The following is a 26,375-nucleotide window of genomic DNA, read 5'->3' on the forward strand; positions in this document are numbered from 1 at the left end:
TTAACTAAAGATTGTTAGCTTTCAAAGCTGGACTCAGGAAGCACCTTCTCCAGGAAGATTTTCCTGGCTGTTCCCTTTCCTGAAATCCTAGTTTATTGATTCTTCTTCTTTGCAGTTACACAATTGTACTTACACATTATGTTTTTCTTTATTTTATTATCTCTCCTCTTTTACTCTTAGTCTTTAATAGTACTTCAGTACATCCCCATTCTCTAAAATATACCTGGTTAGCCAATAGACAGTCTGCATATGTATGTTTAATATAGAAGTAAACAAATTTTTCTTTCAAGTTGAAACTTAAGCATTGTAACTATATAATAAATAGTGCAGTTTATCGTGGACATTTAGTAAACATTTGTTGAATGAATAAATGAATTTCTGTGTACTATTTTTCTTTTTTATTACAAAAACAATATAGCAATATTAAAGGCTTATTTAAATCATTTATAAAATATCACCACCTTGTAAAAATAAAATTCAAATAATACAGAAATATATAAAATTAAAAGTAAATCCCTTTAATAATTTTATTTCTCTCAATAGGGATAGTACTTCTGTCTTTTTCTACAAACACTATTTTATATGTAGTATGAAATAATATGTGTATAGTTTTAAATTCTATTTTTATGCCTTAGAAATATTTCTAATTTTATTACGTCATAGTTTTGTGGAACTGTTTTTTCATTTTAGAGTTGAGATGGGATGGGCTTAGAGAAACAATGCTATCTAGTACAAAAATGTTCCTTGGATAAAAATTCCTGTTTCTAAGTTTCTCATTTATCCTTAGACCTAATGACTTCCATTTTTGTCTCAATCATTTTAAGATTATGAATTTCCTATAATCACAGAGTTGCAGAGACCAAGTCTGGATTCAAACCCAGATCTTCTAAGTTCAAATCCAGTTATCCTCCACTTATTGACTGTCTCTCTGAGCTTCAGCTTCCTTAACTATAAAATGGGAATAGTAATGTCTGTCTTGCCTGCCCTGAGGATAAATATGATAATCACCGGAGAAGTGGTAATACATGAGACCTCATGTATTAATTAATACACACTAAAGATAAGGGAAGTATCTATATTCATTAATTTTCAGAGAACCATATTAATCTCATAATTCAGTAGTTTGATTTTTTTACGTAATAGCAGTAGAACTAGGATTTGCTAGATGCCAAAATCATTTATAACTCAGGTTTCCTATATAGGTTTAGGGCTTTTACAGCAATGTCTAGCCTATTTTATTTTCTTACCTAATTTCAAATTAAAAACTAGTAAACTATTATCAGAGGAGAAAGGTTTTGGCTGAAAATAAGACTATTTACTTTACCTTCACACAGTGCCACTTTTTTCCTTTTTAAAATATCGTCCCTGAAATATGGTTCAGGATGATTTTCATGTGTAATTTTTGTGGTTTCTTTCTTAAGCACTTTTCCTGACGTGTTATGTATTTTGCTTTATCCTTCCTATGATGGGTATAGGTATAAAAGTCTAACCTTATTTTTATTTGTTTTAGATTCACTAGATGTCATTACCATAAATACGTCCCTTATGAGTTATGCTTCTAACATGGCAGGTGTGTACTAGAAGCTTAGGGTAGAATAGCAATGACTTGATTTTCTGTGATTCTGCACATCATTAAAGTAGGCTACCAGAGTTAGCCAGGAGAGAATTAGATATAATTGATTGCCTAAAGTGACAATATTTTTCCAGTACATCCCCTGAATACCAATGAACGCCGATGATTTAGAGTAGAAGCACTTCTCATTTGGGAGTTGGGAAAGATCAAATAAGGGTAATAATTAAAGAGACCAAAACGTAGCATATGTAGACCAGGTGTATGCTAATCATTGTTTGATAAAACATTACTTATTCCAAAATATTCGGTTAAAATATTTGGTTTTTTAAAAGTCAGTATTAAGTCTTTGTGTATGTTTCGTAGAAATTTTATAGAAATAATATGGGCTTAGAAAGGAGGGAGGCGCTTGACCCACTGTACCATTTTAAGAATTAAAGGATAGGACTTGTATTTAAAATCTAAGAAAAATAAAAGAAAATTAGCATATTACTTTTAGTTTCATTATTAATTTCTTTTTTATTTTCCCCCCATAATCTCCTTTTACATAATAATTTGAATTCAGTGATTTTAGTAATTAGGAAAGAAAGTAAGCTTTCAGTAATAAGACTTGATTTTACCTATACTTACGTGAGAAATACACATTTTTTTACCTCTTGCTGAATATCTATTACTGTATTCTCATTTTATTATCTTTTCTAGCAAACAAAATGGTAGCTTATTATTGACTAAACTAAATGAGATATATGTAAATTACTTGGCACATAGTAAATATTCAGTTAAAAGAGAGTTGCAGATATAATTTACAGCTCAGTCACTTGTCTTTACTTCTTTGTGATGATCTTGTTTTGAAAATATGAGAAGAGTGTAAATTTTATTAAGTTGCTAAATTTGCTTTATTCCATGCAAACTATAGTAGATGAGTAATAGGTTTTTTTATTGCAACCATGATGCTAATAATTGAACTATACTATTCAGCTAGACCTTGTATCTATCTATAGAATCAAATAAAAGGTATGTCAGAATACATCCAACTAGACCTATATAGTAAGAAATATTTTGTTAGGCCTTTTAAGTTGATGATTCATATGGCACAATGTTGTAGTATAAATATTCAACCCAATTTGCTTTTGATGAAAAAAAGTTTTTGTGGAAATAATTTAAACCTGAAAATGTGTTTATATCAAAGCTTGACTGCTCAGTAGAATTACTTGTGGACTATTTAAAAAATACTTTTTTCTGTTCCCTACCACTGACTTTCCAAGAGAAGAAGCTGAACAGTCATATGATAGTGTATATGTTTAACAAACCAGCTCTCTAGTGGGAGTGGGGATACAGGGCACAGATTTGCAGTGTTTGCTGATTTCCGTGGTGTAAATACTTCCACCATAGCCAGTTTCAAGCTACTAAGATGATAACATTGAATGTTGGGAAAAGATGTATAGTATTGTATAGTATTTCCTTCATACAAATACAATAAACATACATAACTGAAAAGAATAATACCAGAATTTAGTAAAATAATAGTAAAATAGAATTTAGTAAAATAATACTAAAATAATTAGAAAGTGGTGAATTTTGAGTTTTTATTACCTTTGTTTTTAATAATAATTAATTCTAAGTTTATGTAATTTAATTTTTAGTAATGACTGTGTTTAACAACCAGCTTACAAAGTTTTTGAAAGTTTAACAGGTGGCTCTCATGAGCTGGTACGAGCTGACTTACACAACACTGGAGCTCCGAGATGTCTGTGTTTTTTAACAAACTAACTATAATTCTAATGCAAGCAACCTACCAACTAGTTATTTTTCTAAAATACAGATCTGACCCTACGGCCCAAGAAGGCATTCCACAGCCAGACACAAAATGTCTTTTCCGGCCTCATTTCAAATCGTACCCATTCCCATACAGCCTCTGTATTTCACCCACACTAGATTTAGATTACTTTCAGCTTCTCAAACACACTTTGCACTTTCCCACCCTCATGCTTTTTTATTATTTTCCTTCAGTTTTGAATGGCCGTGCCTCATCTGCTGGACTTTTGCAACACTATTTATTTATCCTTCTAGAAATAACTCAAATGCTACTTCCTCTTATTTCCTACTTTGGAAACATTCCCATTCTCTTTGATGTTCTCATAATACTTCGTTTATAATTCATTTTGAACTCAAACTTATTATCAATAACGAATAGTTGTTTTACTTACTATATTATAAATTTCCAAAGGGTTCCTTTGAATCATACTGTACTTAACACTTCAATACCACGGTGTAAGTACTTCCTAAAATTTTAATTCCTAAAAATGATTAATAAACATGTTTATTTTAATAGGAAGAATTATGGATAATGCATGTACATTCTTTCTATGCCTTTGGGAAACTAAACAAAATTTAAACTTTTTTTTTTTTAAATTAGGTGATTTGTACCTTTTGTCCTGATGATTTAGGACCATATTAGTAGTTATATACCTATATCCTGCACCTAGAGAACACAAATGGTCTCGTCTGATCTCAGAAGCGAAGCAGGGTAGGGCCTGGTTAGTACTTGGATGGGAGAGCACAAATAACATCATGATGACTCTCGAACTTAACAAAGAAGAATTTCATTAGAGAATATATGATGCACTTAAGAGTAAATTGTATAACTACATTTGCAAATTATTTTATTCTTCTGATTTAGTACACTTTATAGTGTTCCCAGCATAAAGTCACATTAGGTCTTTGTATCAATAAACAACTTCTATAAGAGGAAAATAGCGTGCTTTGCTTTGATTTGAGAAATTTGCTTTACTACATGTTCTTAAGGATCAATTCCTCATCAGTTGGTTGCTTTCTGGTATTTTCTCTAGAATTAAAATTAGCTGATCACTGTCACAACAAATATTGACAGGATTCAAGTGTATAAAGGAAATGTTCTAAAGTAAATAAACAATCCAAGAATTTCTTGAAGCAGTTGCAGTACATTCCTTGTTAGTGGTGTTTCTTTTTTTTTTTTTTCTTTTTCAATTTGGCCCTAAGCTGCCACCTGATGGCAAAAATTAAAATGACATCTTTGTAATATTAAAAGCCTCCATCGCAATTATTTGGATATTTATATATTCAGCATAGAGCCTCTAGAACTTGAAATGCACTTTTGTACAAATTGTATGTATTTGATAAATGTTTGATGATTGCTTTGGACTTCAGGAGAATCAGATTTATTATTTAACCTTTGTGAGACAATGATCCTACTAGGGAGATTTATTTAAAATCTTCCTTTATGGAGCTGTATAAAGAATCTGTTCTTCAATTAGTTTCATTTAATGAAGAATTTTACTTAAATCTAGTAATTTTCCCTTTCCCTTTCTTTCTTCAGAACGAGAGCACTCAGACACCAGGGTATTCTTTTACCTGTGGATTGTCTTTTGTATCATCAGTTCCTGTTATACCCTTATCTGGGATCTGAAGATGGACTGGGGTCTCTTTGATAAGAACGCAGGAGAAAACACCTTCCTCCGGGAAGAGATTGTATACCCCCAAAAAGTATGTACAGTGTTTGTGTTTGTTTAAAAAAACAAAAAACAAAACTCAGGTGTACCACCAGCTAAATACTAGTATGACATATACCCAGTCCCAATATAATATAAATAGAAAAAACAATTCCAAAAATACTAGGTCAGTCAGCAAAAAAATGTATCAGGTGTTTACTATATGCTGGGCACTATAGAAAATAAAAACAAAACAAAATTCTGGTTCTTAGGCTATGAACTATATTATATTCTAAACAGATTACAATACAATGTAATAAAGACTAAAATAGAGGAATGAGTAGCTTACCATAATTTTTAATTTATTTTTGAACATGGCAGTTCCCTCCACTCAAATGCTCTCTCTCCCCTTTGCCTTGCAAACTCCTGTTCCTCCCTTTTAAAAGTCAGTTTTAGTATTATTTTCTCTAAAAAAGCCTTTTTACTTCTCCAAGCATATTTAGCTATTCATCCTAATCCCATTTTACCCTATACAAACTGCCATTATAGCAGTTATCACATTGCATTACAATTGTCTGTTTAGGTATCCATATCCCTCACCGCCCTGCGTGTAGTAGATTTAATGTTTGTGAGATGAATGTATAAATACTTGCCTCAACGAGCAGTGCACAAGGAAAGGGAGTGCCTGACTGCTTGAGTGCATCAAGAGAGCGGCTTCCATTTATTTCACCCAGCTTTTGTTAAAAGTGCCAGTTTAGTCTGAAAATATGTGGATAATTCCTTAGGAATTAGTTTAGGATTTTTAATCTATGTATGAATAAAAAGATGAGAGAGGCTGAATTAAAAAGTCAAAAGACCAAGAGTGTCTTTATTCAGATATTGACAGAAATTAAACAATGAACTGGAAATCCTGATAAGCGAATTCTAGTCCCAGCTCACTCACTAACTAGGCAAACAGACTGCAGTGTATTCTCTTCTATAAGGCAAGATGTTGTAACTCTTGGTCCTTCTCCAGTCCTAAAATTCTGTGAGGAGGCGGGGAGTACAGATTGAGTCACTAATATTTTATACTATGTCAGAATGTAACCAGTACCTCAAAATGGTACTTTAAAAAGTATGTGAATGTATAATATTCAATTGGTGCATAAGGAAGGCTGTTTTCAAGTGTGAGTTTTGAAGGTATATATGATAAGAGAGTGTATACAAAGAATGATTTGTAAGGTAACTTCAGATAAGCAAATGAAGGCAGAACAGGGGATATCCATTGACAGTGATCTTTTTTATGTAAGCTATAGCAGTAATCCTAATGTGCAGATTTAGAATTTATGCCCAGGACAGTGGACATAATCTTCATACATCTTATTTGAAAAGAATATCAGTAACGGTATGCACAAGTCAGAGAGCAGACATGAGCTCAGGTAAGAATGGTCCTTTTGCACTCACCAAATGTGTGTGCCTTCTTGCTCCTTATATTGTTCTTGCCTTACTAGAGAGAGAATACATTTATTTCTTATTATGCTGATTGTTTAGATGAACTGTTTGTATCTTTATATAAATGTTAATCCATTCCTCCTTTTAAATAGTTCTAACTTACTGCTTTCTATGTAATAAAATTAGTGAATAGACTCAATCAGTTTCCTTATTATTATATTTTTTCATGGCCCTAGAAAATAAAGTATATGCTTTCCTACTTTATAATTTGCAAACTTATGGCAAAAATGTTCTGCTGGATTGCCACAAATTTCAATTTTAAAAAGGAAAATATTGGAATAAAATTCATTCTACTTGAAAAGGGAAGAAACTATTTGTGAAATCCAGTGGAGCTTCATTTAAAAATTAAGAACACATTATAAAAACCTTAAAATCAGTCCCTAGGAATTAACAGTGCATAATATCGAGCACCACACCCAGGTCCAAGAAGCATTTTTATTTCCATATTAAAACAACTTTTTTGTGTTTCTTGACCTCAAGTTAAGTGTATTCTTCCCAAAAGACTTCCACATTTTTGGTAACATCAGCTCCTATGTCAGTCAACTGTGGGTCAGCTTAAGACTGACTCTTAAATGCATGTGAAATTGCAGTTCTTCACTGAAGCCTAATAATAATTTACTGAATGTGAGTTTATCCAAAAATTGCATTGTCACTATATTGCATGGATGGTGAAGGGAACAGGGAGGTATGTTGATGTGTTAAAATCTTCATACAAATGTATCATAATGATCATAGTGGATAATATCTAAAATTGATTAATCAAAATATAGCAATATACACATTATTTAGAACAGGGAGGATAAATACTAGGATAAACAGCTACAAATTTTGAAAATGTTTGTCTACAGAATTGGAAAAGAAGGTGACATTGAATATTATACATTCACACACTTTTTTGTTGTTGCTACCCTTCTAACATGAGTAGTCCTTTGTTAAAACTTCTTAAAAATAAAATGAATTCTATGGCATAATACGTAGCAGTTCTAGTTTCTAAGATGTCACAACCTTTAAAAACATATATTTAAACCAGACTTGTGTAGGTAAAACTGGACTACTAAATACTGGGTACTAGTACCTGGAAGAATTGGTTAGTTGAGTGCTATTTTCCCCATGTAAAAATGGAACATTCCTTAAATTCGACCCTGTTTGTGAAATCCAAGCTTCATTTCATTTACTGAAATCAGAAAGCAAGGCAAAACCTCTTTCAAATACAGGGTAAAGCAGATTGAAATAGCACAGTTAATAAATCTGTTCATTTCTAATATTAGCTATTGACTCATTAGCGTATCACGTACATATTAGAATGTCATCTCAATCAGATTGAGGATCTCACCTAGCTTATATTTCTGAGGCCTAGAAGACAGACTGGTATACAATATAAGAATGAAATATATTTGTTAAGTGATTACTGAAATTCAGTAAAACTTCATTTTTAATATTGCACCATTTAAGAAAAAACTAAATTTGTGCAATCTTTCTAAACTATAAAATAAAATAAAACTCTTTCCTGTTTAACCTTTTGTTTGTTGGTGAGACATGAGTCTTGTTGCTGGGATAGGTGTGCTATTGTGTGAGAAACATGGTAAGTATACTGAATTTGCTTATTATTCCTCAGGCCTATTACTACTGTGCCATCATAGAGGATGTGATACTGCGCTTTGCTTGGACTATTCAAATGTCAGTTACCTACACGACTGCGTTGCCTCATTCTGGGGACATCATTGCTACTGTCTTGGCTCCCCTTGAGGTTTTCCGGTAAGCAGACTACCGAAAAGTTTATCAAAGGTTCTTTTTACCTAAAAAGAAAAAAATGTCTGAATTAGAATTTATTAAAACTTATACTTGAAAAGCTTAAAGTTTACAACTTCTCTCAATCTTATCCGCGTCAGAGTTGGAAAATCCTACAGAGTAAGAGATTAATTCTTACAAAATTAAAATAACTGCTAACGATGACTTACAAGCTCTTTTAGAGTTGGGATCCATTGGAAGGGTCATGAGTAGAAATTGTGAGGTAAAAAGTCTTAGAAATTAAAATTCACGTCTTTAGAGAATCAGTTTTTGCAATTTGTCAGTCTCAGTTATTCAGCCCAACTTTCTCACTGGAAACAAACAAAAAAGTGCCAGATAAAATGTTTTTTTAAATCAGTGATTTGACAAGATAGCCCGAAATCTAAGTGAAAGCAGGTACCCCAAGATAAGCAGAGCACTAAAGCCAATATTGCATTTAAGAAATACCTAGAGACTTGAGATTCAGTTGTAATAGCCAATGTAAAATTTTTATGCACCTAATAATATAGCTTAAAAATATATAAAGTAAAAGTTCACATTACTAAAATGTAGTAGATGAATTTACAATTATGGAGGAAGATTTTAACATACTTTTCTCAGTAATAAGTAGTCAGTTAACAACCAATTTGACCTTACTGGCATATGTAGAGCACCACATACAACAACTATTAAATACACATTCTTTTAAATGCATGTAGAACGTTTACCAAAAGTAACCATGTGGTGGGCCATAAAGTATCAACAAATTTCAGAGGGTTAAAATCACAAAAATATAACTGGAAATTCCCAAATGTTTAGAGATTAAATAGTACATGTCTAAATAACCCATGTGTCAAAGTTGAAATTGCAGTGGAAATTTAAAAATATCTTGAACACAATGATTGAAATTGTGGTAAAAGAAAATACGAAATGCAGCTAAAGCCATGCTTAGAGGTAAATGGATATAGCCTTAGATGTATATATTAGAAAAATATACAGCTAAAGAAATTGGAAAAATTTAAAAACAGCAAATCAAACCTAAAAGAAAGTAGAAAGAAGGAAGTATAAAGAACAGAAATTAATGGAATAGAAAGTAAACATACAATAGAGAAAAATTACCAAAGCCAAAGTTCTTTAAAAAGACTAATCGATAAAATGTCTAAATAGGACTGATCAAGCAAAAAAAGGAAAGAAGGCACAAATTACAAATACAGATATCCTAAAAAATTTTTTTAAAAAGAGTAAGATATTATGAGTAACTTTATGTCAATAAATTTAAAAATATAGATGAAATGGACAAATTCCTCAAAAAGCACAGTTTACCAAAACCAATAAAGAAGAAATGGGAAATCAGATAGGCTGTATATCTATTAAAGAAATTACATTCATATTAAAATTCTCCCCACAAAGGAAACTGCAGGCCCAGAGAATTCTTCCAAATATATGAGTAGGAAATATTATCAATTTTACATAAAACTCTTGAAGGGAAAAGAGGCAATGAAAGGAACAGAACACTTCCCAGTTCATTTTGTGCAGCCAGCATGACTTCGATATCTAAACCTGCAAGGACATTCCAAGAAAGACCAGTCTGTCTCATGGACAGAAATGCAGAAATCATGAATATTAACTAATGAATCCAGCAATATATGCAAAGGATTGTACATCACAACCAAGTTAGGTTCTTTCTAGAAATGTAAGATCTAATATTTAAAAAATCATTTAACATATAAAAATCATTCTGTAACTGATTACTAAAATAAAAGGGAGGAACCATAATTATTTACTGATGACATGATTGCATATGCAGAAAATTCGAAAGAATGTACAAATAAGCTATTAAAATGAGTGTAGCTGTGTCCCTAAATACAAGGTCAATATAAATATAAATTAGTATTGTTCTATAAAACAGTCGCAAACAACTAGAAAATGAAATTTTTAAAACCATACCATTTTTGAATAGCATCAGAATATATCAAATACCTAGGAATGAATTTAATGAAAGGTATATGTATATGACAATTGATAAGCCAGTTCTGTAATTTATATGGAAACAGAAAGGATCAAGAATAGGCAAGACCATCCTGAAAAGAACAAAGTTAAAGGACTTACACTCTCAAATATTAAGACATAGAGCTACAGTAATTAAGACAGTGTCTGGTGTTGGTGAAAGAATAGACAAGTAGTCCACTGGAACAGAATAGGGAGTCCAGAAACAGATCCACACATGCATTGATATTACCTGATTTATGACAAAGGTGGCTAAATAAGAGTGGAGAAAATGAGGTCCTTTAGTAATGATATTGAGTCAACAAGATCCATATGGGGGAAAAATGAATCCCAACTCCTATGGCGTACCGTATGCAAAATCAATTCCAGGTGGATTGCAGAACTAAATATGAAAGGTAAATCAATAACTCTAAAAGATAACATAGGATGGCGCCATCAAGGCAGCTTTGGTGTATGGTAATGTTACATGTCTTATTTTTGAGTGGTAATTACACATTGTGATCACTTTATAATAGTCAAGCTGCACACTTACAATTTGCACACTTTTATATATCTATGCCATACTTTAACGCTTATTTTTTTTAAAGCAGCCCAAAGGAAAGGATTATCTTCAAAAAAGTGGCAGTTAGATTGACAGCTGACTTCTCAGCAGCAACAATCAAAGTCAGAAGTCATTAAAATGGTATCTTCAGTGTGCTGAAAGAAAATACTAAAACTGTCTAGAACTCTTCACCCAGGGAAAATTCTTTCACAAATGAAGGTGAAAGATATTTTCAGGCCAGGTGGATAGCATTACTCTGAGTCAGAATGGGCACATTTATCAGGATGACCTAATAAGATAAAACCTAGAAACATAAAGATAAACCTGAAAGATAAAGATTGAATCTGGAAACAGTGTATTTGTTGCTGTCAATACTCTCTCCAAACCATTTGTCAACCCTTCTTCACTTTCCCAAATGTCTAGGTCTAGGACCTGAAACTTCGTCACTACCAAGATCTCCTCCACCCACTTCTTTCTCTTTCATGTATGCTGCTTCATAAATTAAAATTTGTTCTAGTTAAAAAAAATTGCTTAATTATACATTTATTCTTGGTTATTGTATTTTTAAAAGTGTATTTGCTTAATAATACAATCAGGTGTTCTATCACTATTTAAAACAAAAGCAAAAAACCTCCTTTGAATCTACTTTCTTCCTCCAACTGTTGCCCGTTTTTCTCTATCCTTCACAGCAGAACTCTTCTAAGAGATGTCTGTATTTGCTGTCTCCACTCTCTTACTCCTCCCCCATTCTCCCTTTAATTCAATTCATCTTTTTTCCAATACACAAACTAAATCATTTTTGTTAATAATCTATAATGATAGTAAACATGTATTGCTTAGGATGTACGTGGCACTGTTTTAAGCCCTTTACATGTATCAACTTAACTGAATCCTCACAACAGTCTTCTGAGGTAGGTACTGTTACTGTCCCATTTTACTGGTGACAAAGGTTAAGTAACTCATCCGGGATCATTATATCTAGTAAGTTATGGAGCCATGATTCACATTTAGACAGCCTCCCAGAATCTATACTCTTAGATCATACAGCCTTTCTATTTTGTTAAATCCAGAAGTCAGTTCTCTGTACTTATTTTACCTTACTTAGCAAAGCACTTCCTTCACTTGATTTCTCAGAAAATACATTCTTCTGTCTCACTAGTTATTTCTGCTCAACTTCTTTACTGGTTCTTCTTCCTCTTTCTAAATTGTAAATGTTAGAGTGCTTTAGGGTATAATCCGCTGCCCTCATCTCTCCTCTACTTAGATGTTATTTCTAAGTCCATGACTTGGAAATACTCTTTTTACTGTCTCCAGCCGAGACTTTCCCTTGAACTGCAAACTCATGTCCATCTAGTTACTGAATTTTCCCCTTGGCTATATAATGGCTCTAGCCTAATAGGAACAACCCAGATCTCTAGTGACTGGTGTCATCATTAACTGAGACCACTCACATCCCAGTAAGTCTTGTCAGCTCCATCTTCATAAATAAATCCCTAGTCTGTCTGCTTCTCATCCCCTCTGTTATCACCACCTTAATCTAAGTCTCTATCATCTCTTTCCTGAACTGCTGCAGCAGCTTCTAATTGGTCTTCTTCCAGCTATTCTTGCCTCCCTCTGAGCTATTCACAGTGTAGCAGATAGAGTGATCTTTTTAAAAGGAAATCACATCATCCCCCTACTCAGAACTCTCCTTGTTTTCCATCATACTTGAAATCTAAACTCTTTATGATGGCATATAAGGCCCTCTGTGGATCAGGCCCTTTTCTGCGTCACCATCTGTATCTCCTGCCAGTTTAACCTCCCTATTCCACTCCAGCCCCACTGGCCTTGCTGTTGTTTCAAAGGCCACACCAAAGGCCTTCCCAACTTGAGGCCTTTATACTTTCTGTTTCCTCTGCCTAGTATACTTTTCTTCAGGATTTTACATGACTTGCTTCCTTGCATCATTCGGGCTTCTGCTAGTTGCCATCTCTTCAGAGAAGCATACACTGTCCCCTTGCCCTGCTTTATTTTTTTTTTTAGCGCACTTATCTTTAGCTGACTATTTATTATCTGTCTCTGCCACTAGAAATCACTCCCCATGAGGGCAGAGGCTTTATCTGTCTCTCAGTGCCTTTTCCTGTCATACTGTAGACACTCCATAAATAAGTGTTTAATAAAATGAAAGAGTGAGTACTCTGAAACTGCCTTCCACAAGTTCCCTTCCTTTTGGCCACTTCGTTCTCATTCCCCCACACATACCATGCCATCTTTACCTATTTTATTTTAATATTCTAGCCCTTAATTTCTTGTTTGTGTTTCTATGCATGGAAACTTGACATACTGGAAGGTTTACGGGTTATAATAGTAAGTTAACATTTTGTAAGTAATTTGCCTACTCCACTCCGTTTTGCTAAGGCGATTTGTGTGGAACTTCTTCCGCCTGGAGAATGAACATCTGAATAACTGTGGTGAATTCCGAGCTGTGCGGGACATCTCTGTGGCGCCTCTGAACGCAGATGATCAGACACTCCTGGAGCAGATGATGGACCAGGATGACGGGGTACGAAACCGCCAGAAGAACCGGCCTTGGAAGTACAGCCAGAGCATATCCCTGCGCCGACCTCGCCTCGCTTCTCAGTATGTATGGCGTCCACTTCTGGGAGACATTTAAGCTAAGAAGCTATCAGATTGAACCAAATGAAATTATTGGCATTCAACCAGTTTTCATCTACCAAAAAAACTGCAGTAACAGTAATTTCACACGATCCAACCTATAGAATGTCTTAATGAGCACATAGAGTAAAAAAGTGGCATTAATACATTAATGCCCACTAATTTGGTGTTAAAAGTACATGGGGGGACAATTATTGGAGAATAATTTATTTGATTCTTCAGTATGTTTTGTATACAAATAATTTTCAAGTTATAAACCGTAGGAATCCTGGCTCTGTCACTTGCCATCTATGTAACCTTGGCCAAATTACTTAATTGCTCTACATGACCCCTCACCTGTAAATTGGGATTAATATGGTCCCTGCTCAGGGTGGTTAAATGGATTGAATATGTTGTTACGTGGGATTTAGACCAGTTTCCTCACAGAAAGAGCTCAATAAGTGTAAGCTATTTTTATTTTCTTACTAAATACCTACAATAATATTTTTTATCAATCATTGACTTTGTATGTTCCTAAAAATAACAATAAATGTAGGATATTGTGGCTGAATTTGAAATTTAGAGATAGTAGATATCACAGTGGATTGGAATGAAGGAGGAGACTTAAAGTCAAACATGGACAGTTTTCTTAAGGATAAGGGAGTGTTTGAATAGGATAGAGGCACAGTAAAGACATAGGGGGAAAGGGAGGGGCAGCAAGGAAAACCATGTGACTAGAACTATAGTAAGATAATTTAGCTGAATAGATGAAGTATGATTGTAAAAGGCTGAGAAGTGCAAACTTGATCTTGTAGGCAGGCGGAGTCACAGAGTTTTTGCATAGAAGAATAATACGAAAGTATTTTCCTAAGTTGTAATGGCACTGCAGTGTTTGGGGGTTTTTTGCAGTATTTTTAAGTATGGGACATTGAGGACTTGGATTAGGATGCTTATAATGGGACTAAAAAGAATGTAAGGAGAAATTTTAAAGGAAGTAACAAATAGGAAATGGTAATAGTATATAAACCTATAGATATAGGGGAGCAGAGTAGAAATTGCCCACATTTTAGGTAGAATTCGGAGGTTCTCTGAAGAGAAGAATGTGGAGAAGAGAAGAGAACAAGGAACTAAGTCGTAGGGAATAAACACAGGCAAGAGAAAAAAAAAGGGTGTCAGAAAAGGGACGGTCAAGGAGGTCAGTAGGAAGAGCTGTAAAACAAAGCATGATACATTAGAGCAAGGAAGCAGAGTTCTGAACAAGGAGAAGGAGGGGGTGCTGGGGCTGGTGGTGTCAGCAAGGTAAGTACCACAAAGGCCTGGAAGACAGTACTGTAGGTGGTTCTCATTGAACTCCTAAATTTGGACATCTAAACCTTGTTAGTTACCACCAGAGGGCAATCTAAACATACACAATTTCTGCTTCAGAAACAAGGAAGTTCTTTGGCAACAGATTATGTTCAATTTCAGGTGTTCAGTGGAAAAACACTGGGATACTAGATTGCAACCAGAGGAAGATGTTTAGAACAATGGAGCAGGTTCTGTGCAAGGAAGGAGCAGGGAATCTAAAATAAGATCTGAATTTTAGGACTCACTTTTTGACTCATGCAACCTTGAACACATCCTTAACAGTGTTTGTCAGTTTCCACCTCTGTCAAGTAGCAATAATACCTACTTCAGCAAGTACCACTTTCATCTCATGGGTCTCATGAATTGCAGAATATTTTAACATTATCTAGTCCCATTTTTCATCCAGTAAAGCAATATCTTCTACAGCATCCTGAAGAGATGGTCATCTTATGCCGATTGACAATCATCAGTGATAATGAAGTCTATAACTACATAAGTTTATAATTGTTGTTGGATAGTTATCATGGTAGATAGCTTGTATGGGGCTGAAATATGTTTCCTTATAACTTCAACCCGTTGATCCTAGTTGGGCTCTCTAATAGTCTCCTCCCTCTTCTACATCATACTTTGTCAAGTGTTTGAAGACAACTGTTTCTCCTTAGGTCCTAGCTTCTGCAAGTTAACTGTCCTTGGTTTTCAGTGTGTACCTCAAATGGCATTATTTCTACAATCCTCATCATAATTCCTTATATTTGTTTAATGCTTTACTGATGCTTTTTACATTCATTTTCTCATTTGATGTCCACATTTTCTCCATGAGGGGAAAGTAGTATTATGTGAACTATGTATTATTATTGGATTAATATTCCTGCTTTACAGAGATGAAAATTGGCACTCAAAGAGGTTAAAGAGATACATCATAAAATCAAAGTCAGTACTCCAACTCATATCTCCTAATTCCAGAATACTCCTCTGTCTGTTGTACTTGACCTGCCATTGTTCTTGTTACCTTCCTCTGGTTACAGTCTAGTTTTGTAGTGTTTTCCCAGTAACACCGGAAATTGAATATGAAACTCCAGGAGTAGTCCTCTGGTGCAGTATATAGTACCTGTTTAGGGTGTATTTTTAATTATGGTAAGATTGGAAATGGACCTGATGCTGTGGATGTGTTTGTGTTTTAGTAATGGACGAAGTGCTCTTTTCCCTCTTATTTCCACTAGATCCAAGACTCGTGACACTAAGGTATTGATAGAAGACACAGATGATGAAGCCAACACTTGAATCCCCTGAAGTCTAGATTAGCATCCTTGGTTTTCGTACTCTACAATTCTTTCCTCGACCAGCGCAACCTCTAGTATCTTTCCAGCCGAAAACAAGAGAAGACACATAACACATTTTCCGAGCTCTTCCAGATCGGATCCTATGGACTCCAAACAAGCTCACTGTGTTTCTTTTCTTTTATTCTGGTTTAATTTTGATTTTCTATTTTTAAAACAAATATTTACTTCATTTTGCCAATCAGAGGACATTTTAAGGAACAAAAACATAGTATCTTATGGATTGTTTACAATCACAAGGACACAGATACCTATCAGGATGACGAACAGGCGTTGCAAGGACCCTCTGATGGGATGGTACTGAGATACTGTGGCTTCCACTTGGCCTGATTTTGACTGGTTGAAACCGGATATTGGTTTTTAAAATTTTTGTCAGTCTGTGTGGAGAATTTTTTCCTTTTCTTCATCATACCCAGCGCAAAAGCACTGGCTGCACTTGCAGGGAAAGTGCAACTTAGAGCAGTACCTTCATTCACGAAGCTACTTTTTAATTTGATGTAACTTTTCTTATTTTGGGAAGGGTTGCTGGGTGGGCGGGAAATATGATGTATTTGTTACATATCATTTTCTCATTATTTATGAAACTTAACCATAAAAGAATGATATAACTCCTGTGCAATGAGGTGATACAGTGAAAGAAGACAGGGGAAACTAATGTTGGACAGCGTTTCTGAGAATTTAGGCCACAATACCTCTTTCATGAGACAACTTGTACCAGTTTGACTTTTCTTTTTAATTTTAAGCCAAAGTTTCATTACTAATTTTTTAAGTTGCTGCTGCTTTAGAATTCTGAGCATGTCTCATAACAAACCATCCATACACCTTCATGGTTTAAATTTATTTAAGAGGTGTGATACCTTTTTTTTTTTAAGGGACAGGCATGGAATACATTTACCCATATTCCAACCATAATAACTAAAGTTATGCCTTACTAAGCTTCAGCATGTAGGATAATTGAATAATATAACCTTTACTAACTCTAAATTAGAAGACAAGGCTACTTGAGAGATTCTCTACACCCTCATTGGATAGTTTTTCTTCTGGGCTCACTTAACATTAGCCAGAATTTGATCAAATTAAGTCTGTCTTGGGGAAACCATATTTTTGAGAGCATAGAACAAATTATCCTTCCTCTTTTATGTTACACAAATAAAACAGACCTTGGCTGCCATTTCTCCCAGCAGTTTTAAAGAACGAACATTAGATGTCATGCCCTCCTGTGATAGGAAACCTGCTTTTAAAATGTTTTGGGACTAAGCTTGGTCATACACAAAAAGTATATTTCTTAGACATTTCAGACTATCATGGTCTGTACACAATGCCCATTTTCACTACTTTGTTTAATTTCTTTCCTATGTTCATAACTCATCCAGATAAGCTCAAAAACTGTAAAGGATTTTACTTCCTTGAATGTGGTTGGCATTAAATTTAGCATTTCATTATCTAACAAAATTAATATAAATACAGGAAAAAGTAAAATACGTTTTAATCCTCCCTTCCCCCTAGATCCAGATGAAGGTTCCAAAGTCAACGTCAGTAGGTTTTTGAAATTAAATTACTCCTGTCATTTTCAGCTTAATTTTAGACAAAAGAACAAATTAAGTGGAAGGACAGCTATTACTTACTTAGTCTTAAAAACATATGACTGTTGCTCCTTAATATACTCCTTTTATCATCAACTCTTCTCCCATGCATTACAAATATTTCACTCATTCGTCATAATTTTAGTAGATTAAAGTTACTCTTATTACCAAAATTCTATCTATTAATTGACAAGTAGTTTCTTTTTATAGGAGTTTCTTCCATCTTTATTCTGACACACTTCCAAAATTTGTTCCATTTGTGAATCAAGATTTTTTTTTAATTGTACAACTTTGTGGCTTTTCTTGCTTTTTTGTGTTTTGCCAAGCATGTTCCTTGTTCCAAAATTGAAGAGGAAAAGCTTAATTACTGGTTTGTTTGCTTGTTTTTTTAGTTTAAGTGAATTGAATCATAATAATCAGTGGTAACAATTTAGTGCCCCTCAATAGATTAAAGGTTGCATTATTTGTACTTGGGATTGTTTTTTCTAATTATTGTTTTTGTACTTTAAAACTATGGGAGAAATATCACTGGTCTGTCAAGAAATAGCAGTAATTATTATTGAGTTATATGGAGAAGTCCAGTGGACCAATCATTTCTTATACAAATAAAATTGGTGATACTAATGTGTATCCAGAACAATTTGAATTATCAGTTTCATTTTCTATTAGTAAACCTATATAATGACACACATAAAATCTTACAGTTGACTTCTGATATTTGAACTCCCCAGTATTTTTACTTCTGTGTGTCCTATGGCCAATTTGGTCTTTCTTCAACTGTTATGATTCTAGGCCCTAATCAGTATTATTGTTTCATAGATGATACAATGTTAGAATGTATTCCTTTCCTGACGTGTTTGTCCTATTAGCATAGTCTATTAGGATGATAGGCTTATGGAACTCATGACAGATGCTTAAATATGTATTTAAATACACACACAACTTTATGTTCCTCCTAAAGCTGTAAAGAGAAAAGAGGGCTTTTCCTCATCAAGAGGAAACAGTTTGGGAGACCGAATATACACTTAAATTGTTTCTTCCAAAAAGGCAATGAGCATTTTTCTCTCCTAAATTTTATATGTCCTAGCGTTGCGAGTGCTATGTCCTACATAAAATTTTATTGGAGACTCCTGTGCACTGAAATTCTCAATAGAACTCTTAGGAAATGAATATCACAAAGTCATTTGAAAGGAGCAGCAATCTAACCAAAGGTAAAACTTCATCTCATTTTAGGTTTAGAAATTCTGGTTTTATTTGAGAATCACACAATTTAATATATCAATTAAAATCCTCCCCAAAGGAATGAAAAGGGAATATAAATAAAAGAATAAAGTTCATTTTTCATTTTCTGATAGTATGGAAAGCACTAATATATGATGAGTATAGAGAAACTAGAAGACAAAAGTGGCTTATTTTCCATGCACAAATATGTGCCTATATTTAAGACTGCCCCTACCATTAAAATTGGATAATGGATCATTTTATGTCAAACAGAAAGACAACAAAATAATTAAAAATTAAGTCATGATTAATTAGGTTATAATGGTCATTTTTAAGATTGGAAAGAAGTTAAAAACCCATTACAACTTTCTTTTCCAGCAGCTACCATTTTTCTCCTTAAGAAAGCTGCTTAACTTCAGATTCAGAAGCAATGATGTGAGAGGAGAATGCCAGTCACCTCAGCAGTAACCATATGGACCCTTAAAGAAGGAAAATGGGGGCCAGCCCCTAGGATCCATGACTTCCCAATATTCTCAACGTGAGGGTTCTGAGAATTTAACTGAGATTTTACTAGACATAAAATCCACCATGGTTTGACCGAAGTACTTTCATGATAACTAGAGAAAGCAGTTCATCCTTTCTTAACAGGTAAACTAATGCAAATTAACAATAGAAGAAAGTAATATATTACTGAGTTGTACAGGCATTAGATTAACAAGACATTTAGCCGAGGAGAAATAAAATAATTGTGGTGATAGCAGAGAAGAGCAAGAGGATGCTGGACCTTAGCAGCAGAAACAGGGCCGTTAGGAAAGTCTGAGAGCTCCGTAGCATGGAGGTGATGGCTTGCTGTCTCTCCTTGCAGTGGTTATGTTGCTGCCTTTCTTTTTTGTCATTTTTCTCCATTTTCATCATTCAGGAAATAGTTCTTTATGCCCAAATGCAATTTTCTAAATAATGACTAGAAAAATTTCATAGTCTAAGGAAAATAATTTAGAAAATAACCCTATCCATGGCATTATTTTATTCAAAAACAGAATTCTCTGAAGTGATAGAACATTTTTTGGTAAACCTATTTCAGATTATTATTGTTTTCTTGAATAGTTTGCACAAAATTTGCCTTTCTCAAAAAATAAATGCTTCTTGCTATATAACATTTAAATTTTTAAAATTAAGATAGCTTCTCAGATTTGAAAACAATCATGTTGAATTTATGGCTTTCTCAACCACAAAATCACCATACTTTTCCCAAATCAAATAAAAAAGCCAGTGTCACCACAGGTAAAATCTGTAGACACTAGGTTAAGGCAATAAAAGTTCTGGTAGAACTTTGGAAAAAAAATAGGTAAAAAAAAAAATCAAATTTAGTTCATTTCCTTTTCTTGATGCATCTAAATTTTATATCTTGTGATGATTAGCTGAAACAAGGAGAGTTAAAGTCAGATTTTATAAATTAAATATACCTTTCTGCATTTGAGGTATCAGTCTTGATAGTAAGTTTAAAAAATAACTTTCTGCGTTGAATTTCAATCTATACAATGTCAGCGCACAGTGGTAATGTGGGATAGTTGGTTATATTGGAGCATAAGAAACTTGTGCTGGCCAGTGCTACAATCCAATAATTTAACCAGCATTAAACCACACTTCACTCACCAAATATAAAGAAGTAAAAGCATCTAATTAGATTTGGAAGAGGTTAATTTAAGTGATATGAGAAGTTTGCCTGGGAATGGAGAGGAATCTGCTGATTGTTATGGCTCATAATGCCTTTCCTGTATGAACTGGCAGACCTCTGATACTGAGTTGCCCCTTAAAAACAACCTTCCAGAATGTATTTGCTTACTTACGGTGGAAGAAGAAGTGAGAGGGACAAGATGAGAGTTTCCCCTGACGTGAAGAGAATCACTATACTAATTTTCATCTAAGGTATGTTTCCTTATAGCAGACCTTTGGTTTATTTTATTATTAAATCACAGCCACCTTCAGTTTTTCTATGGTGCCAGCACCCTAAGGAGGACAATCAAATAACCAGTTGTTTGCCTTGGAGTCAGTGTGTCTGCTATTTACACAGTCTCATATACCTTCCAATTAGTTGCTTGATTAAACCTCCATCTTACCTTAGTTCTTTTTATGCTCTTTCCTCTGTACCACCATCAGTCAGAGGGAAGACTTTCTACCAGAAAGATGTGGACTTCTAAGAGCCAGGATTCCTTCTCACTATGCCTTTATCATAATCTGAAGTTCCTACTCACACTTCCTGATGGTCCTGTTTGCAACACCAGCATGGTGGGAATAGGCTGAAAGATGGCGGGGAATCCCAAAAGAGGAATCCATCATGACATTGTTATTCTTTTGAACTGTAAAGTAAAGCTGTGAGCTGCTCATGTCTGCAAAAAGAGCAGAACTCTTTAAGCTCTGTCACATTGTGAAGATTAATTTCTTGCTATTTTCCAGAGTAGCACAGAAGCTTGTGTCAATGAAGAATATGTAGGAGGGGAATAGGGTGTAAAATGTATCTGTTTTTCAAACCCTCTCCCTCAATTCCTTCACCCCCTACCACATTGTGTTGGCCAAATGATACTATTCTATGAAACCCTGAGCTATAGTTGTCGAAGTAACTATGGAATGTGATTAGTCCTCTGTGGGTGCTTTTTTCCCTCTTTTTTCACCCTTGCTTCCTTACTCTCTCCACTCTGGTAAATGGAAAAGATGACGTCAAAAAAATGATGCTTGCTTGGACTCATGTTGTATCTGTGACTATGCTATTAGCTGTCTCCTTTTTCCTTCTTATATGGGTAGAATTCTTATGAAATGTGGAGTTCCCTTCTTGATAAGTAGGTTAAATGCACAATGTGGTACTGTTTTATAGTTTCTAGATGGTTGTATAAAGCAAAAAGTTAATGTGGTTATGTGTTTTTAAAGAAAATAAGTGATTGGTTACAAAACTCTGTCCTTTTTTCATTATTACAAGCTCTCTCTCTTTTCCAACAGCTTGCTGACTCCTTTGTCACTGGCGAATGGTTTGTGTGATTGTTTTTCTCTCTGGGTTTCTTGGATTCCTGAACATGACTCCTCTTAGGACTAACTTGTATAAGGGTTTAGAGCAAACAAACCAAGGGTGAAAATTTTTTTAACTCTTTCACTAAATTAAATAATAATTTCCAATGGCCTTTTTTCTTTAGGTAATATATGAAGTATGGTTCTAAAGCAGTGGGATTGATGCAACAAGGCATTTTTTGTTTTTGTTTTACTCACACAAAGAATTTCAAGTGCTAGGTGAAATAATATATTCAGTTATATTTTGGAGAGCTGGAACCGGTTATCACTACGTATCCATGCCCTCCCTGTGTGGAAACACCGAACTCGCTGAAGAATTCCTAATTAGTTACCACTCCTTACATCTGTCTGTCTAGGAAAAATCATAACATTAACTGAACCTAAGATGAATATACTTGAAATCCAAAGACAAAACATTTTATTGACCAAAGCACAGAAGCCTTTTTATTTTAATACCACAAGCTTTATGGCTATATTTCTGTATAGGCTATACCAAAATATAATGTGGAGTTTCCAGATTAAATTCAAGATAAGTTGTGAATATATATGCATCACTAGATACTCAGTATCCCTTCCTGTAACCTGATGATAATACATGCTCAGCATTTGTATGCCTATAGTATTTTACACTTTCCAAATATGTAGCATCTCAGATACGTGGGTTAACAAGTCTATTCAATCAGTAAGTGACTAGACAAACATCTAGACCAGCTGAGTGTACAATCCCAAATGATTCGCTCTGTTTATCCATTTAGACACGTTCAGAATCTTGGGCTGTGTTTAGTGATCTATACCTTTATATGGACAATTTTGATTAGATCTTTTTTCTAAGTTTATGAGAATAATAATGACCAATTTTATACTTCCTGATTCACTTCTTTTTCTAGTTTCCCACATCTTCCTAAGGGAATTAAGGAGTTCTGAAGTTTCAAAAATTAATTTAGTATGTATTTATTGAGTTCCTATCATTATAGTTTTATGAAGACAAGCAGGGAGAGGTGATAAAATTATTTCTAAACTACTTATCTAAAACCACGGCCTAAACCCACAGACTGTCTTGTTACTCGGTATCCACCCCAGGGTAAGCTGAATTTTCTCTCTCAAGGTAGAGATTCCTCTTCACCTCTTCCCAGGCGGATATTATTCTTTTATAAATCCTTTTAAAAATAAAAGTATTAGATTTGTGAAGATTTATTTCTTCAGAACTTTCTATTGCCAAAAAACTGTCTTTATGCTTCATCTTATAATTCACTTACTTAGGCATGTCTTAGCTGAATGAATGTACTTCTTTTTTAACAACTGGGGACAGCCTCCCACACAGGAGACACTATATAACTAACACATGAGCATCAAAGTTCAACCAATGTTTACCTTTATAAAATGAAGTTTCCCCCCCAAATATTAATATATTTTATATTGACTGCATAGCTGAATGAGAATGAGGATAATAACAGCATTCCGCCTTGCTCCAACTGGGGCAGCCCTATGGCTTCTTTTCTATATGAGTGAATAGAATAACCAAAGTTAACGTATGATTTTTGGCAGTAGATTTGCTATGCTATTCTACTTCCTCATGGTAAGTTTGTAGGAGAAAACTAAGTAACTCGAGAAATAGGTAACAAGAGAATCCAGGAGAAGCATATTAATAATATTAACTCCCAAATCCTTTGTTTGCCACTTCACTAAATTTAAAAATTATTATATATTATGTGGTTGAAGTAAACAGAAATTTGCTTATTTATGTTTTCTTAAACTCTGCCTTCTGACTAGATGAGCCAGTAAACTTAAAAACTTTAGTTAATCAGGGCTTCTGTAGCCCTTCTATGAGGAAGTATCAAAGATAGTTCAGAAATATCAGTTCACCAAAGATTATTCCTGTCAACTGGGATTTAGAGTTTTTTTTCCCCACTACTATAGATTCTTTAGAAAACTTGAAAACCTCCCTGGCAGCCTTAGTCAATAGACTTACTGGGTAGGTTGTGTGCCCTGCTGCCAGCTATTGTGTCCATGAGGTCCTACCCTGGTTTCCTTCTGTGGCAATGCCCAGTCTTGACTGGGCTGGAACTCTAGTAGTAATACAATTCAAGGGAGAAAAGACACTTTTTTCCCAAATGTGCTATTTACTAAAATGTTTTAAACACCTAGTGAATAGTAGGGGCTTAATAAATATTTGTTAAGCTGAAAGGTAACTTCTAGAGCCTATGAGTAGATGAGCTGCCGAGTAAATTTAGAAGGTAATTGGCTTTTTTGATTGACTGCTAGAGGCTGTGCCCTTTAAGAATACTTGCTCGCTGGCAAACTGACCAGTCTCCTCACTTTGATCCTTGTGTGAAAACTTGATTCTGATGCCCCCTCGCGATAATTAGTTGATGCTGCTTCATCTGTGGACTTTCTGTTCCATCCCACAGAGAACAGACGTGGTCCCTCCAGGGCCAAGGAGTCACTGCTAATTCTCGTTGCCTACCGCAGGGAAGGCACAACTCACCTCCGTGTGCATCGTGTAGTGAGTGAGAAGTAACTCCCTGGTCACTGCAGTCATTACTGAACCTGGGGTTAGCACTCGGTTCTGACTGGCTCTACAGTCCACATTCTCGCTCCTTAAAGAAACAAGAAAAAACGGCAGGAAAAATAGGTTTTTAACCTGCTTAGCAATCAACTAGGAAGTGACGTGAATAATTCCTTTTGAAAGCTATGCTTGGTCAAAATCAGAATATAACCATTTTAAAGAATCAAAAATACTGTCCTCCCTCCCACAAAACACACACACCCACACACGCAAACAAACTATAGGTTGCTCAGTAAGCTGAGTCCCACTGATTGCTGCTTTCTGGGAATTTTGGCCTCTACCCCCTAGGGAAGACAGCTCTTAGGACTTTTTTTTTTAACTAATAACAAATTAGCTCCCTAATTGACTGCTTTTCACAGGAGTCCTCTCCCTTGAGCCATCCACCTCCCTCCCTTCCTTCCAGTTGTTAAAATCTTCACTGGTAGTGAATTGGAATGGTGTACTGGAGGAAGACAGGCACCTGAAATGTATCAGGCATTTGATGTGAAGAGGAGAGAGGAGCTATAGAACAATGAGATCGGACGGCTATTGCTAAGTGCCATTGGTGCCTGCAGAAGGACAATGAACAGCTGAGGGCAAGTACCAGGCAATTGAAAGCCAGATATGGAACCCGAGGGTCTCTGGCTGCATGCAAAGAAGCTCGCATCTCCTACAGTGGGAGGGAAGGGAAAGTGAGGACCAAGCCCAGGACTTGAATAGAGCAGAACTTCAAAGGTAGTTAAATACCCAACCAGGGCAGGTCTGTTATGCAGGGTCAGGGCCCTGATTGGGAAAATCTGACACATCAGGTGCAACATCTGGTCGGGGTCCTCCCCACAAAGATTTTGACTCCCCATCCCTATTCCATCCATGATGGGAGAGGTGAAAGAGGCCTCTCATGTGCCAGACAAGATGTGCATCCCTCAGGGTCCTCTGTGACTCAGCCGGGTTCATGCTGGGCCTGCTCAGGGAGGATAGGGACCGTGCACTGAAGGAGCGGTAAGATCCAGGCAGCATATGCTGATGGGACCAGGAGCGATCCCGAGGGTGATCGCAGAAAGGGGCCAGATTACAAGAGTGAATAGAAAAGAATCTTGGACAAGATATGAATTGAATTCCTTAGTGAGTATTCCAGGAGTTGGCAAACGTGTTACTAGCATGGATGACTCCTAGAAACAAGGAAAAAGTGATGGCAGTCACCCAATTTGTACTTCTTGGCTTATACTAGTAGAAGAAAAGATGGACGACCAGGAGGCTGAGGGTAGTTGCCCCAATAAAAAGTCACAATCCCTTGCTCGGTTTCCAAACCTGAGCCAGTTTTCAGAACCAAAACTATTGACAAAAAGAGGTGGCTGGGTCTGTAGGAGGAAAAGCACTGCAATATCGTGGCATGTTTGCATAGTACTGATTTCCCTAGACCAGGGGTGTCCAAACTTTTTCCAACGTTTTTCACCAAGTGCCATATGCGGTAAAATACACAAACAGCCGGGCCATTCACTCGAGGTGAAGTATGTATTGCCGCACCTGGTTTATTTAAGTAAACTAAATATATTTTTGGAATTTGCTGCGGGCCAATAAAAAATGGATCATGGGCCACATTTGGCCTGCGGGGCGCAGTTTGGACACCCCTGCCCTAGACCTTCCGCACAGGCTCATGTGGCTATTTACGCAGGTAACTGTGTAATAGGAAAAGGAATATCCAGACACTTGAGGACTGTTGCACATAGGCTTGAGTTGCCACTGATGCCCAAAGACCCAAATCATCTTGGCACCCATGTTAGATTTGGGTCCTATGGGAGCCAGATAAT

At 35.3% G+C, this 26,375-nt stretch overlaps 1 protein-coding gene across 2 annotated transcripts in view; it reads left to right on the top strand.

Annotated features, from left to right (window-relative positions):
* XPR1 (xenotropic and polytropic retrovirus receptor 1) overlaps positions 1–23,167 on the top strand; it is a 138,923-nt gene extending 115,756 nt beyond the window's left edge. For both annotated transcript variants that reach the window (XM_033092752.1, XM_033092751.1), the window contains exons 12-15: positions 4,926–5,092; positions 8,144–8,283; positions 13,241–13,462; positions 16,045–23,167. In XM_033092752.1, the coding sequence (XP_032948643.1) occupies positions 4,926–5,092; positions 8,144–8,283; positions 13,241–13,462; positions 16,045–16,105 (590 nt within the window). In that variant the 3' untranslated portion in view covers positions 16,106–23,167. The remainder of the gene's footprint in view (positions 1–4,925; positions 5,093–8,143; positions 8,284–13,240; positions 13,463–16,044) is intronic.
* The last annotated feature ends 3,208 nt before the right edge of the window (positions 23,168–26,375 follow it).

This window comes from Rhinolophus ferrumequinum, chromosome 22 (genome assembly GCF_004115265.2).
Source record: "Rhinolophus ferrumequinum isolate MPI-CBG mRhiFer1 chromosome 22, mRhiFer1_v1.p, whole genome shotgun sequence".
Lineage (NCBI taxonomy): Eukaryota > Metazoa > Chordata > Mammalia > Chiroptera > Rhinolophidae > Rhinolophus > Rhinolophus ferrumequinum.